The sequence below is a fragment of the Crocuta crocuta genome, unplaced genomic scaffold (genome assembly GCF_008692635.1).
Source record: "Crocuta crocuta isolate KB4526 unplaced genomic scaffold, BGI_CrCroc_1.0 scaffold11, whole genome shotgun sequence".
Classification (NCBI taxonomy): Eukaryota; Metazoa; Chordata; class Mammalia; order Carnivora; family Hyaenidae; genus Crocuta; species Crocuta crocuta.
Genome location: NW_027528624.1, coordinates 5,664,294 through 5,679,820, shown reverse-complemented (window position 1 = coordinate 5,679,820; position 15,527 = coordinate 5,664,294). Strand labels below are relative to the sequence as shown.

Here is a 15,527-nt window from a genome sequence, read left to right as displayed (position 1 = left end):
TATTATTTTAATGTCTCCACTATTTTGTTTGGTAAAATATAGTTTGGGATTTTAATCAAATTTCACAAATAATATTTACCTATAGTTTTCTTGTTTTCTTTATCTTTGTTGTCTTTGATACCAGTATTATGCTAGCTTTATTAAAATTTTTTTAAAAAATCTTTCTCCTTTTGCTATAGTCTAGCATAGTTTGAGTATCATTGGAATTTTCTATTAATTACATGTTGTAAAATCTCCCTGTAAGACCATTGTGGGTTTCCTCTTTATCATTGTTTAGGGACTTCTTATCTTATTAAATACATTTTTGGCATAAATTCAATTTTGTCTGATAAGATTACGGCTCTTGCTATATTTTTGTTTGCATTCATGCATTCTTTTCTTTTTAACCTTTCCAAGGAAAAGTTATACTTCAACTATACAGCAAATTGTTCAGTTTCGCTTTGTAATCAACTCAAGGAGTCTCTTTATTTTTAATAGAGGACTTGAGTCTCTTTGTGTTTACTTAAATGTCAGAAATGCTTGGTTTTAATTCTGTCTTTAGCTTTTATGTCATGGTTTTTATTGCTTCTAGTGTCTTATTTTCAATATGTGTCGGTTATGTGTATTTTTTTCCTGATAATTTGGAAGGTTTGTATTATTTTAAGTTTACTTTTTTTTTAGTGATCTCTTCACCCAATGTGGGACTTGAACTCATGACCCCCGGATCAAGAATCCCATGCTCTTCCCACTGAGCTAGCCAGGTGCCCTGGAAGGTCTGTATTTTTATTCAAAATGTTACCTTTATTTTATTTAATACATTTAATACTCTATTTCTTTAGACAGAACCTAACACGGGGCTTGAACCCACAAACCGTGAGATCATGACCTGAGCCAAAGTCAGATGCTCAACCGACTGAGCCACCCAGGTGCCCCCAGGATCATTCTCGTTTTAAGGCTGGTATTTGCAGGTTTGTTTATTCTCATTTTTCAAGTAGCTTCAGTGTGATTTCCAAGAGGAGAAAGAAAAGATGCCATTATTTTAAGAAATTACATCTTAAAAAAGTAAAGACAATTAATAAGCACACAGAAGCTGGAAGCAACAGGAACATCACGTGATGTGTTTTGTTCACTTGGCCATTCTGCGGGCATGTAGGGACCGCTCAGTACAGCTCTAGAACAGGTACAGAGAAGTATGATTTGTCGTTCCTGTTCACAGGGAGCTCATGCTGTCATGAGGACACAAAAAGGAAAGACAATTTCCAACGCAAGGCAGAGCCTATTGAAGCTAAAAGAATGTTCTTGACAATAAGCGCTGCAGTCAGAAGGAGGCTGTTCGTTTCCAAAGCCTCCTGTGAATAAGAAGCAGGGTCAAGATGGCTTCAATAGTCATTTTTTCTCTTTGGGGTTCTTGTAAAGTAATAAAGTAACCAGAATAATCCTTTTCTTAAAAAACAATTTAGATTTGATTCTATCGATTGAAAATATCAGATCTTTCATAACTGTCTTATTCTTGTGTATGTGTGGATCACATTTAAAGGTTTTTTTTAAGTTTATTTATTTATTTTGAGAGATAGATAATGTGTGAGCAGGGGAGGGACAGAGAGAGAGGGAGAGGCAGGAGAGAATCCCAAGCAGGCTCCACACTCTCTGTTCAAAGCCCAAGGTGGGGCTTGAAATCACAAACCATGAGATCATGACCTGAGCCAAAACCATGAGTTGGACGCTTAACCGACTGAGCCACCTCAGTGCCCCTAAAGTTATTTCTGAACATCTGGTTTCCGTTGCTAGTTACTGAGAATCTTTATCAACAGGCTCTTTTCACAAATGGCTCCTTGAGATGGGTTGCTTGGCTTTCTTCCCCACAAGAGTGGGGACTCGGGCCCTTTGACAGTTTACATTTTCAGCCAGTCCCATGGGCCCAGTGGCCATGACAATGGAATTGTTTGGCCCAGCTATTTTAGACTCTGGGCTCAGGACTGCCAAATGTGGAAGATTTTCTCTTTAATCTGCCTTCATCTCTTTGTACTCAGTCCAAGCAACCTTTTATAGATGAGAATATAAGACAGAGCCTTTTAATGAAGGGCAGGTGGGGAAGAGGAGAGTACATCAGAGCCACTGTCGCATCTTCCAGCTGACTGATGGTTCAGACTGCTGTGCAGTTGGGAGACTGGGGAGCTGGAATATTTCTTAGAAACTACTAGCAAGATAACAGGAGGAATAGGACGCAAGAAAGAGTTACACAGACCAAAGAGAGTTTAAGTTTAACAAAGGTCAGAATTAAACCTTTAAATAAAGTGATTAATTTCTTGTACAATAAAGATAATCTTCATGGGGCGCCTGGGTGGCTCAGTCAGTTAAGCGTCTGAATTCGGCTCAGGTCATGTTCTCGCGGATTGTGGGTTCAAGACCCGCATCAGGCTCTGTGCACAGAGCTCGGAGCCTGGAGCCTGTTTCAGATTCTGTGTCTCCCTCTCTCTCTGTTTCTCCCCTGCTCACATTCTCTCTCTCTCTCTCTCTCAAAAATAAATAAAGATTTAAAAAAATTTTTAAATCTTCATGGAAAATCAAGTCTCCTAAAATACAGATGGCAGTAAGTACATACAAAAATGCTCAACATTGTTAGTGATTCGGAAAATGTAACGTAAAGTCACAATAATTCCACTACCTCTTAGAATGACTTAGAAAACTAAAAAATTTGTCAGCACCCTAACAATACCAGGTCCTTATGAGGACATAAAACAACGGATCTCTCACGTGTGGCTGGTGGAATACAAAATGGTGCAGCCACTTAGGAAAACATTCTGACGCTTTCTTATAAATTTAAACACACACTTAGCATATGAGCCACTCCTAAGTTTTTGGCCAAGAGATCTGAAAACATATATCCACTCAAAGACCCATACCTGAATGTTTATGAGCAGCTATATAATAGTCACTGCAAGCTGGAGACAGCCAATGTCAATAAACTGGGAAATGGATAAACAAATTGTGGTACTTCATTTGCACACTGGAGTGAGTAGCACTCAGCACTCACTCAGAAGGAACAGAGCATGGATTATTATGCATTATTATTATTATTATGCATCACTATTAGCATTATGCAGAGTGAAAGGAGACAAACACAAAGTCTGCCTGCCTTGTGACTTCATTTACAGAACATTCTGGATAAGGTAACACCAAAGGGAGAGAAATCAAATCAGTGGTTGCCAGGTGCTGGGGGTGGGGAAGGAAGCCTTTGGAGATGATGGAAATGTCTCCAAACTGATTGCAGTGGCAGGGAAATGAGTACATATATAGTAAAAATACAGCAAACTGTGCACTATATTGGTTAGAGTGAGTTTTGGTCTAAACGTGACTTGAAACAATAAGTCTTTTAGGCCCGTTGCTATGCAGCAAACATTGTTTACGGAAAAGCATTGTGTCATCACAGGAAAGGCACCAGCCTCAAGGTCAGAAAGATGCCCTGTCACTTTCTGGCTGTGTGCCTCTTGCAACTTCTCTATCCCTCTCTGCACCTCAACTTCCCCATCTGTAAGATGGAAATAATGACATTAGGGGCAAGAGGGCATATGTCTAGAAATGCTTTCTGTATCACTGTGCCAATCAGAATGCTGTTTAAGCCACATGTATCTGCCGGCGTGGGTGGAGCTGCCAGAGTCCACGCAACTAGTCCGTGCCGTGGGCTCGGCTGAAACTCCGTCTCCCACTCCCTCCCATCTCTACGCGGACGCCTTTTCTCTGGTGCTCACCCTCTGCACTGTCACCTCCAATCTTTCCAGCTCACATTCTCTCCTATCATTGGGCGCCGACACTCTCTTTGAGGCCCAACTCCCACCTCAATGTCCAAACGGACCTTGGGGGAGTGTTGAAGAGCTGCCTTGGAAATGCTGGTCCTCGCTGAGCCTGGTTGGTGCACAGCTATTTCAGGGGCCACCCAACCTCCCCCAGCGCACCTCGCTTTGTGCACCCACCTGACAAATGTGGGATACAGCTCGACGTTCACCAGGCACACCATTTGGAACACGATGGTGATTCCCATTCGGCCGACACAAGCTACTGTGATGCTTAGCCACTGTAGANATAAGGACTGTGGTCAAAGAATTCACTCCATCAAGGGGCCACGTTAAGAAGCTTGGCCTTTAGAGGTGGAAGGGCCTGAAGGACTGTCTTGTCTAACTCTTTCCTTCTGGGATAAGTACACTGAGTTCTGAGAGGTTTCAGAACTTGATAGTGACATGAGGGGGGTCCTCGGTGCAGGGGAAAGAACGTGTGCTTCGAGGCTCAGCTCTGCCTCCTGTCAGCCACGTGACTTACTTCCTCATGTCTTGGTTTCCTCGGCTGTAAAATGGGAATAATTACAGCCAGCCTATAAGTTGCTGTGAGATTTTGAGATAATACTTGCCAAATGTCCACCATGACCACTAATAAATGCTGGCTTTTTAATTATCACGTAACGGTAGCCCAGCTAGCACCTGAAATATAGTAGGTCCACAATAATGCAGCCCCTGAGTCAGTCTCCTGGAGCCAACAGACCAGGTTTCTAGTGTTCGCTTCCAAACACATTTTTTAAACCAAAACACCTCTCAAGATAGTCTCAGGTGTGAGTATTAGGCTGACTGCTGTGAGACTCTTGATTACATGAAGGTCCAGGAAGCCCGCTCCCTGTTGAGGACTGATCCAAGAATTGGGCACCTTGGTCCACTCCACTGGGATCACCCCAAACGCTAACACATGCAAGTGGCTCCCGTCACAAGCCAGGAGCCTCTGGGGTCACAGCCACTATGCTGTCTCTACCCCTGTCCCCAGATACTGGCTGCTCACAGAAGCCAAACTCTGTTTCACTCCACCAGCGTGAGGCTCCCAGGAGAGAGGACGCGGTGGCCTTAGGAAGGAGCTGGCCACCAGGTGCAGCCCAGTCTCCCAGCCTCCTGCGGCTGTCCACCTTGCGCTAATCAAGGATGCGCCCCAGCTTCCCGAAGAGAAAAGATGAGGAAGATCATCTTGAGGGGAGACCTTGCCACAAAGTCCGGGGTCTTTGATCTATTGAGCTGTCCTACTGCCCTGGCTTCCCTCGGTGCTTGGGGCCACTCTCTACAGGGAATGTCCCTGCCCAGAGCCTTCTTCCACACTGAGGGACAGTCCAAGGCCGCCTCCCGCAAACTGGGCCCCTGTCCGGCGCTCCCGCCCCTGCTCTCCTGATTTTAGGCACAAGGATTCCAGCTGTTTCTTGAATTCTCAGCTCTGCCCTCCCAGGGAGACTCCCACTTCTGTCCCCTGCCTGGGAAGCACATTCCCTAGATGGCAACACGGCTCCCTCCCCTCACTCAGGTCTCCTGAGGCCACCCCTGACCGCCACACCAAGGATTAAGCCCACCACGCTTCACCCTCTGTTTTTCCCTCCAGAATGTAAATCCTGCAAGGGAAGAACTTTCTCCACTTTGCTCGCCACTGAGATCCCAGGACCTACAGATCCATGCTGGCCACAGAGAAGACACTCGAAATACTTCCTGGACGAGGGAGTGAATGTTTATCATCTAATGGGGCAAGGACTAAATCGAGGCCAAGTGGAGACGGTGACGGCTGGGAGGGGGGGCTCTGGGGGGGTGCCTGGACTCTGGCCGGCTGATAACTGCACAGTCTCAGAACTCAAGCTCCCTCTCTGTACCCAGTGCTGAGTTATCTTTCTTGGGTTCTAGAAACAAGAAAACGGGGACAAAAGTGGGTAAAATCTATTTCAGATGACCTCTGCCCTGTCTTCTTTGTTCTCTCCGCCTGCAAGAAAGGGGAAGAAAACTGAGCTGCCTTTTTTTACTTTCAGCCTGATCTATATCCAGCCTGTTCCTTGAGAAGACAAGAGCTCAGGAAACGTTTCCCACACGACTCTCCATAAAGCTTACCAAAACAACTCATTTAACCAGCAAGGCCAGAGCGCAAGCCATAAAACCGGAGAGAATAGCAAATCTGCCTTAGGGCTTACTTAATCTCAGAGGAACAAAGAAGAAAGGCAATTTGTGCACTGAAAATTAAAACTGGCTAAAATGATTCTGCTTTGGGTTATCTTGGATCGTAAGAATTATGGACCAAAGCACCCACCCACTGAAATGGCTGGCGTGAAAAAGACTAGCAACACCCAGTGTTGGTGATGATGTGGAACAATTAGGCACGCAGGCCTCATCGGTTGGGAGTATAAATTGGTCCAACCATTTTGCAAACCTGTTTGTATCTACTAAGAGGTACCTGTATGCAGCCCCTGACCCAGGAAATACACTCACAGATTTGTACCCAAGGGAAATCAGTGCCTGCACCATGACAAGACAATGTGCTAGAATGTTCACTGTGGCTTAGATCCCAATAGGGAGATGCTGAAAACCACACAAGGGTCAGTCAACAGTGGGACAGGTAAGTGGCATGGGATTCATACGGAGGAATGCTACACAACAAGGAAAACGTATATAAACCAGGCTCCGGCGTGAGAGCGTGGACAGATCTCACAGGTGGAAAGAATGAATGAAGCAAGACAAGTAGATAGGGTACATCTCGTACGACTCCTTTTAGATGAAGTTCAAGAACCATCAGAATTAATTTTCAGGGACAGAGGTCAGAGCAGTGGTGACCTGAGCAGGGGGGTTGAGTATGGATTGTCAGGGACCATGGGGGAGCCTTCTAAGGTGCTGGAAACGTTCCGCATAATCTGGGTCATGGTACCCAGATATATCCCTACGGAGAAATTCATCAGCTTGCACACTCATAGTTTGCTCATTGTGTGTCTGTTATACCTCAATTTAAAATAATAAAAGAAAACAAACCTTGTAGATGAAGGTAACACCCCGCCTTTGTCTTTGTTCTTATTCCAGGGGCTTATCAAGCAGCTAAAACACTGTTGCCCCCGCTGGATAATTCGATTCCCTAGAAGATGATGAAGACGGACAGCTCACCGTGCGGGATAAAAATCATGGTGAAGCAGGCCGCCGCCGCCACCAGGTTTGACAGGGCCAGCGGGCGGATGAGGCCCAAGCGGTCGATGGTGACGAGGATGATGAAGGCCGCCGGGAATTCAACCAGCGCCGAGTACAAGAAGTCCAGGTAGAGGTTCCCGCCCGTGGCGCCCACGTGCATGATGAGGCCCTGGTAGAGCACGGAGCTGGTGAACCTGGGCACAGAGGGGAGGCAGAGTCTGACGCAGAGTCTCCGTCTGCGGGACAGCAGGGAGTTAGGATTCTGGCAGTGAGGACAAAGGTCCCTACAAGCTGGAGATGAACGCGGGTCACTTGATTTAGAATCCCAAGAGCGATCTGGGAAGAGGGATGAATGTCAGGAAAGATGCCTAGAGGGGCCCTCAGTGAGCAGCTCCTCTCAGACTTACGTGAAACAATGACTTCCAGGACATAACCACGTGTCCCAGAGCCCGCCGACGATGACCCTTACTGTTTCCTGCAAACCCAGGGGCCTGGCGCTGCCCAGAGCCCTGCACAGGCTTTACCTCGTCTAATTCCCTAGCAGCTACAGGGGGATGGGCAGGAGAGGGCGAGTGGGCAGGTTCAGTAATGAGGCTGCTGCCTGGGCCGTGCGACCTGAAGGAACTTAGCTAAGCCCTCTGTGCCTCAGTTCCCTCATCAGCAAATGGGATAGGGTCTTCCGTGAACACTCGGGCAAGTCCCGTCCTACCCAGAATGGAGACTCAGGCAGAGAGGCCTCTCCTTGCTCCACCCTGACGAGGGGAGACCAGTCCTGACCACAGACGTACAGGTGTAGAGGCCGGCCTTCGTTTAGAGAGGCGGGGTCTACTTCGGCGCCACCCACAGACAAGGTTTGCCCTCATCAGGACGGTGACCCAAGGGGCAGGGACGAGTTCCTTCTCTCCACAGCGCTCTCTGCACCCTTCCCTGCCCCACAGAAAGTGCCTGGTGGGCTTCCTGGCATGGAAAAAGCGCTCAGTAAAGATGAGCGGTAATTGGTGTCATCATGTCATCTCCCCAAGGTCAAGTGCCCACAGACAGCAGAGCAGATGCTGGCCAAGTCTTCCTAGCTGCACGGGGGCACTGTTCCCCTCTCTTCCACCCTCTAGCTCACCACACGACCCATCCATCGGTCGTCCAGGGGAGCAGAGCAGGGTCACAGAACACAGCACCTAGACCAATGGGGACCAGCTAAGTCACTCAGGGAGACTTCAGAGAGCTCCATGTGTCCTTTTCGGTGACATTATGTAATCGCGGAGGCTGGACACATTTTACAATTATACTGGTACTTGCACTGTGAGAAGAGACTTTGGTTGATGATTAATTGCTCTGCTCCCCGCATGTCGATTGCCCATCAGCTCCAAAACTGAGATCACAACTGATATGTCCCATTAATATAGTCCCTCATTTTATAAAGCTGCATGCAGAGAACTACTGGGAACGCTCTTGTTTCCAGTCCTGAATCATTCCTGATTAGAGAAGAGGGTGAGTGAAGGAAGGCGCTCACCAGCAGCTTAATGAGTCCAGATAAGCCCAGGGGCCCCTCCGTGCCAGTTAGCCACTTAAATGGGAACAGTCACATATTACTGATAAAGACATTGATTTAAGAGAAAGGAATGTGTAACCTTGATTTTCCCGTCCGAAACCGATTCTCAAATGTGCGGGGCTGCCATCTGTTGGCAGAACCCATGAATTGCATGTACATGTTAGAGTAGCAGCTCGTGGTACTGAGCGAATCCTGCGTCTATGTCGGACGCCGTTTATACATGTTATCTCGTGAATCTGCCAACATGCTTGGGAGGTAGGTCCTCTCATTACCCCACATGCTGATTAGGAAACTGAGTCATGAACAGTGAAGCCTTCTGCAGTCACACGGCAGTGAAGGAGCAGGTGGAGAGGAGGCCAGGAAGAGAGGCGTCCGGGGTCAGTGCCTTGGAGGCCACGGAGAGGGATTTGGTTTTCTCCTCAGTGGATTGGGAGGGTGTGGACAGGGGGGTGGCCTGGCCTTTGCCTGCTTTGGGAGGAGGAACAGACAGGGCACCTGAGAGGCACCACGGCAGCACAGACAAGAGATCACACCACTCAGGCAGGGAACTGAGAGGGCAGGTGAGGCGAAATGGCAGATTCTGAACACATTTTCAAAACAGAGCAGAATCTGCCGAGGGCTTGGGTGCAGGGGTGTGAGAGCAGAGGAGCTGAAGCTCTCAGGGGATGGAAATGGGGGCAGCGAGTGGCGGGGAGGAAGGGAGGAGGGAGACAGAAGGGCACGGGCAGCTGGGGTGTTTGCAAAGGCTCCCGGGACCCATCGTGGGGCTGGCTGTGGAGCCACCACGGAGACACGGCAGGTGACTGGTGGTGCAAAGGGAGCAGGCCTGGCTGGTGTCTAACGCTCTGGGGAGGGAGTCTGTGGAATGGTGCTTATTCATTCAGCCTTCAGCAAATATTTGTGGGGCTACCGTGTGCCAGGCACCACCCTATTAGTTTGAACCCTTGGTTCTAGTAAAACCTTACATGGAAGCAGAAATGAGTTATACCAGCGGCAGGGTAGGCCCACAGTCCAGGCCCAGGTGAGAGGAGCATGTCAACGACAAAGCCCAGGTAATGGGGAGTCAACCCGATGTCCCCTGAGGGAACAGGGTAGAGAACCACAAGATGGCCACCTGGAGGGGGTACAGACCATGGCGGTGGGCAAGGGGTACATGCCTGAGTCCGTATGTGTCCAAGAGGTCTGTAATCAGTGGATAATAAAGACAGTCTCGGGCAGGTCTCTGAGGTTCTAGGGTGTGAGGAAGGGATCTCTGGAGGCACCAAGAGCCACTGAAATCTCATCCACCTTCCGAAGTGAAATCAAGACTCATCTTCCCCAAAGAGACACGTGGGATTTGAGGTAACTTCAGGAGCCCTTCATCATATCTCACTCATCTTACTGTTAACCTCACCCACGTAACGTGCTCTTCTTACTGAAATGATGTCTTTCACACTATTCAGTCCCCAAGAGAGAAATAAAGATGTCTTTCTAAGAGCTCTTTGACTGCTTGAACTCCATCTAGAAATTTCTTTTCATGCTTCTCTTTTTCTACCAGCATTACGCCACTGTCTTTTTCTGTAAGGTTTATTTATTTATTTGGGGTGGGGGGAGGGGCAGAGAGAGAGACAGAGAATCCCAACCAGGCTCCATGCTCAGTGTGATCTTATGACCGTGAGACCATGACCTGAGCCGAAATCAAGAGCGGGCCGCTTACCCAAGTGAGCCACCCACGCACCCTGCTCCCCGATTCTGACAGGGAAGGCAGAGGAAAGGCCCCTTACCACAGGTACATCAGAATGAAGGTGTGCCTCCTCAGGTGGGGGGTGCGGAACAGGTCTGCGAAGGAGGGGCTCAGCTTTTCGGCGACATCCTCTTCGAGAGAGAGCATCTAGGAGGGAGTGGGAGCGTCAGCTGCAGCCTAGCTGCGGGGGAGCAGAAGTCCTGAGAGCCACCGCACCCCGGAGGTCAGTCACCGGCATTCATGTGCCCAGCACCCATCACCCCAAATTCCTCCAGTGTCTTCCTGCTTCTCAGGGCAGCCCCAGAAGCATTTTCTAAATCATAAACCAAACCCCCAAATTCGGTGACGTGAGGAAGCCCTTAGTAGCTCGTCACCTTTACGTCAGCAACTGGAGGTTTCCCATTCTTTCGGGCGATACGGTCCATTATCTTTAGCACTTGGGTGTTTCTCTTCTGCGATAGCAGCCAGCGGGGAGACTCGGGTACACACCTGCGGACACAGATCGTCACTGCTTGGCACCTCCCCCAGAGCGCGCCCGATTTTAAGCCCTGGTCACAGTGATGTTGTTGCTCTGAGCGTCCCGTCCTCCTCACATGGGGACTGTCATCCCTCAAGCAGCTGGTGGACAAGGATCTGGAGTCACCCTGTGTTGGCCCAGGGAGCCCACGAAGGAGCTCTGTGGGTCCCTCATACTCTCAGTGGCACCTGCTAAGATTTAGAAGCAAAAAGGGAACCGTTGCTTTCCTACGTGGCCTTCATTTCCTGGAGCAGGGGCCCCACTCTCTGCTGGAAGCGGGGAGCCCTATTCCTCACCCAGAATGGATGTTCCATGTGTCCCCCCCACCCCTGGTGCTACAGCAAGTGTCTTCATGTCACTTGAGGGCGGCTGAGTCTCGAAATATCTCCCAAAAGGAAAAAACCATGTCCACTTCCCTTTAACATCAGGGAGATATGCTGCCCATTTCAAACCAGGTAAGGACGTGACAACTTGACGATTGAGACTCTCTGGCAAAAGGTCTTCTGAACACACTCCGGCCCTCCTTCCCCCCCCACCCCCCAGACCCTCTGGTTTCAGCCTGACGGGGAGAGAGCAGGCTGGTCCTGACCACAAGGGCACCGCTCCCAGAGAGCCCTTGTTGAGAGAGGCTGGGTCTACTTCAGCGCCGCCCACAGAGAAGGTTTGCCCTCAGCAGGGTGGTGACCAAAGGTGCAGGGATGAGGCGCTTCTGCCCACGGCCCCCTCTGCACCCCTTCCCTGCCCCACCATCACGATCCATCTGTCCCGAGGCTTCTCCCTGGGGACCCTGCCAAGTGCTGACAGCTGGTGAGAGCAACGCCTCATTTGGACTGGTGTGTTTCACAATGGCCTAACGTGCACATTCTCCAAGAACATTCCACCCATTCATTCATTCATTCATTCATTCAGCAAACAGCAAATGCCTCCATGTATCTAGGTGGAGTTTTGTCTGACTTGAAGCATTGCCTCTCTATCTAAGGGGATGCAAATTTAAAGCGGCTCCGTTTGAGTCCGGCTCCCCAGGCGATGAGGGCCATTAGCAGAATACAGAACACCCCCGGTGGTACAGATAGTGGCAGCGGCCCTATAGCCATGCCTGTGGCCACCACAGCCATGCGCAGGTCGGCCATGCGCAGGTCGGCCCGTGTGGCGGCCGAGGTCACCGCACAGGGGTCAGCGGCCAGACAGAGGAGCCGGCGCTGCCTCGGGGGCCCCACATACCAGTAGTAGAGCAGGAAGAGGAAGGTGGGCAGAGAGACGGCCAGCTGCAGCCACCGCCAGTGCTGGACAGCGTAGGCCACTCCCGAGAGCAGCACGAGCCCCACCGTGAAGGCCGTCTGGTAGAGGATCGCCACCGTCCGCCTGTGGCCCAAGCCCATGAATTCTGTGACTAAAACAGGAAAAGAGTCACTATGCTGACTCCTTCGCTCCCCGTGGCCTCCCGCCCTCCCTGGTGAGCCCCTGCACCTGACCACCCGCCCCCCCACCTGACCCCAGGCTCCTTCCCCGAGTCCCGCTGGTGCTCCCCAGCTCAAGGGTCCCCGAGACACCCCGCCCTTCGTCCCAGCCTCTCTTGAGCTGGTTCTTTCTCTGATTCCCCCATTTGCTGTCTGTAGTGCCAGTTGCGCACTCGGGATTCAGTCTGCTCTACACTGTCCGCCTCTCCTTCCCCAGAGCTTGGCCCCGATGAGCTCCAGGCCGAGCTATGATGTTTCCCTCGGCCCAGGAGTGCTCACTAACTTAATGAGGGCCCTGGCACCACTCTGGGTGTCTGGGGTCTGTGGCCAGCTCCACGGGCAGTGGTGGCCTGCACACCCCACCTCCTCAAGAGAGAGGGCTGAGGGCACACCTGGCAAAGGAGTAAACTGTACACCACAGGGGAACAAAATGTTGACTGGTGGGGGGGATCAGGACAGGCCAGGGTAGGGGACGCAGCTTTCCAGAAGGCAGTGCCGTGGGGTGGACCNGGCAGGGGGTGGGGCGAGGCCAGGGACGGGGGTGGAAGGGTGGTGCTCAGAGAAGCTGGCTTGCATGGCGTAAATTGCAGAGCCGGTCCCTCGAGGGGCAAACGCGCTCCCACGTCTGCCGCTGAGTTGAGACTTGAGACCAACATGGAGGCGAAAAGACAGTGTGGGCTCGGGCCCAGTGGCAGCAGCAGACGAAGAGACGGTGGGTCCGAGTGTGCTGTGAAAGTAAAGCCGGGCAGCAGGACCCGAGGAGGCAGATGCAGGCGTGGGGAAGTGGAGGGCATGGCNAAGAGGACCTGCAAGCCAGTGGGGAAAGCCTTCAGAGGAGGTGTGGCCCTCACCCTGTCCAGACAGATACCCGCTTGGGCATCTGTCTTTTCTAGCAGATGAGCTCCTGGCAGGGAGGAAGGAATGCCTCTTCCGGCTTAGTGCCCCAGCCCCGCCCTAGCGCCTCCCCTACAGAGAGAGCAACTGGGCGGGGCCAGCACAGTGCAGGCATTGCTCCGAGCCCCACCCACGTGGCTCATCTGCTCAGGGTACCGCCAACCTTCCCCCACCCCCACCCCCGTCCCCGCATGAGGGCATCGAGGCCCGAGATTATGGAACTCGCCCACGATCACATGATGGTCAGCCGATGTGCAATGTGCAATGCCAAGTTCATCTCCCTAACCATGTGCCAAATAGCGCGTATTGAACATACACATGGCCAGTACGTATGTACTGAACCCATTAAGCACACAGTTTCTCGGGGGAGAAACCTGCTTTCTCTTGGTTAATGAACCATTTCCCAGAATGCCAAGACATAGGATAGCATCTTCAGAGAGGGAAGGACCTCATTGTTTCTTTTCTGTTCTCTACAATGAGCAAAACTGTGGATTGTCCTCACTGCTGCCTGATGTGCCCACCTATGTGCTGAGGAAAGCATAGACGGCTCTTCTATACTACTTCCTTCCAAGAAAGTAATTTTCATTCTTTCTTCTTACCCTTCAGAGAAAAATTTGAAAGAAAAAAAAGTATGTAGGAAAAAAAAGTTTGTCCCTTCTCTTTTTTCCTCTTTGTCTTCTTCTCTTCTGATTTTCAAGTGGTTCAAACCAGTTGAGTTGTATTTCTTTTCAGGACATGCTGGTTCTTTCATATTTAAAATGTTAAATACTCCCTTCCCTGACTCCCCTTCCTGCCTTTCCCCTGCTGTAAACACATCAACTTTTTCCAAATGTTTCCATTCCAACACATGATCTTTTTCCAAATAGATGAGTTGATATGGAAAGATTGATCTATTTAAGTGGTAATTTAAGTGACTCTCAGACAAAAGAATGAAGTTAGGAAGGAAGGAAGGAAGGAAGGAAGGAAGGAAGNACGTATGTACTGAACCCATTAAGCACACAGTTTCTCGGGGGAGAAACCTGCTTTCTCTTGGTTAATGAACCATTTCCCAGAATGCCAAGACATAGGATAGCATCTTCAGAGAGGGAAGGACCTCATTGTTTCTTTTCTGTTCTCTACAATGAGCAAAACTGTGGATTGTCCTCACTGCTGCCTGATGTGCCCACCTATGTGCTGAGGAAAGCATAGACGGCTCTTCTATACTACTTCCTTCCAAGAAAGTAATTTTCATTCTTTCTTCTTACCCTTCAGAGAAAAATTTGAAAGAAAAAAAAGTATGTAGGAAAAAAAAGTTTGTCCCTTCTCTTTTTTCCTCTTTGTCTTCTTCTCTTCTGATTTTCAAGTGGTTCAAACCAGTTGAGTTGTATTTCTTTTCAGGACATGCTGGTTCTTTCATATTTAAAATGTTAAATACTCCCTTCCCTGACTCCCCTTCCTGCCTTTCCCCTGCTGTAAACACATCAACTTTTTCCAAATGTTTCCATTCCAACACATGATCTTTTTCCAAATAGATGAGTTGATATGGAAAGATTGATCTATTTAAGTGGTAATTTAAGTGACTCTCAGACAAAAGAATGAAGTTAGGAAGGAAGGAAGGAAGGAAGGAAGGAAGGAAGGAAGGAAGGAAGGAAGGAAGGAAGGGAGGGAGGGAGGGAGGAAGGCCATCCCCACGTAGTGCCCGTGTCCCAGTCACACTATCACGTGCAACTAGAGTGACCACAGTTTCTCTAGACCCTGCAAACATCCCTTCTCCCCCCAAAACCCACCTGCACGTGGGCCCCGTCCCCTTGCTCACGCCCACCTGACCTCTGCAGAACGTCAGCCCTGCGGACACTTACTCAGGATGTAACCAGACGTCCAGCTGCCCTTGCTGACGAGCCCCTGCAGCAGGCGGAACAGCACCAGGGACGGGTAGTCTGGCGCCACGGCCGTGAGGACGCCCAAGATGGCACTGGCGAGGCTGGTGGCCAGGAGACATAACTTGCGGCCAAACCTTTCGAGGCAAGGAGGCAGGGACGTGAGGCGGGGCCGTTGAGTGTTGGGGGTCAGGTGGGCCCCACAGGGCAGCAAGGGTCCCAATCGGGAGGCACGCGTCACTGCTCTCCTGAGGGACCGTCCCCCCTCAGGGCCCGACCTAGTCGTCCTCAGGGAACAGCGGCCCATCCGAGGTTCATTAAGTCACACAGGACAGAGGAACCGGAATCCTGGTGCTCGCAGCCATCTGGCATCTCAGCCAAGGAGGATGGCTCCCGGGTGGCTCTGCAGGGTCCCCCACGGGTCCCCTCTCATTGCCTTTCTATCTGGCAGCCTGTGTTATTATTAACAGCGTTTGGCGGGGCGCACCCCGTGCTAATCTTACCAGCGGCCTCAAAAACCTTTCCGGGGAAACATTCAGTTCTCATGGTGTAACTATTGAGGATTAGTTCCTTCTCATTCCCCCCCCCCCCCCCCCCCG

General features: G+C 50.3%; 1 protein-coding gene across 3 annotated transcripts in view; it reads right to left on the bottom strand.

Moving 5' to 3' along the window:
- The window catches only part of LOC144224187 (solute carrier family 22 member 1-like), a 33,051-nt gene that overhangs the window by 6,089 nt on the left and 11,435 nt on the right, over window positions 1-15,527 (bottom strand). For all 3 annotated transcript variants that reach the window (XM_077755061.1, XM_077755060.1, XM_077755062.1), the window contains exons 4-8: window positions 11,943-12,111; window positions 10,579-10,693; window positions 10,245-10,351; window positions 6,904-7,129; window positions 3,951-4,051 (exon numbers count right to left, since the gene is read on the bottom strand). In XM_077755061.1, coding sequence (XP_077611187.1) covers window positions 3,951-4,051; window positions 6,904-7,129; window positions 10,245-10,351; window positions 10,579-10,693; window positions 11,943-12,111 — 718 coding nt within the window. The remainder of the gene's footprint in view (window positions 1-3,950; window positions 4,052-6,903; window positions 7,130-10,244; window positions 10,352-10,578; window positions 10,694-11,942; window positions 12,112-15,527) is intronic.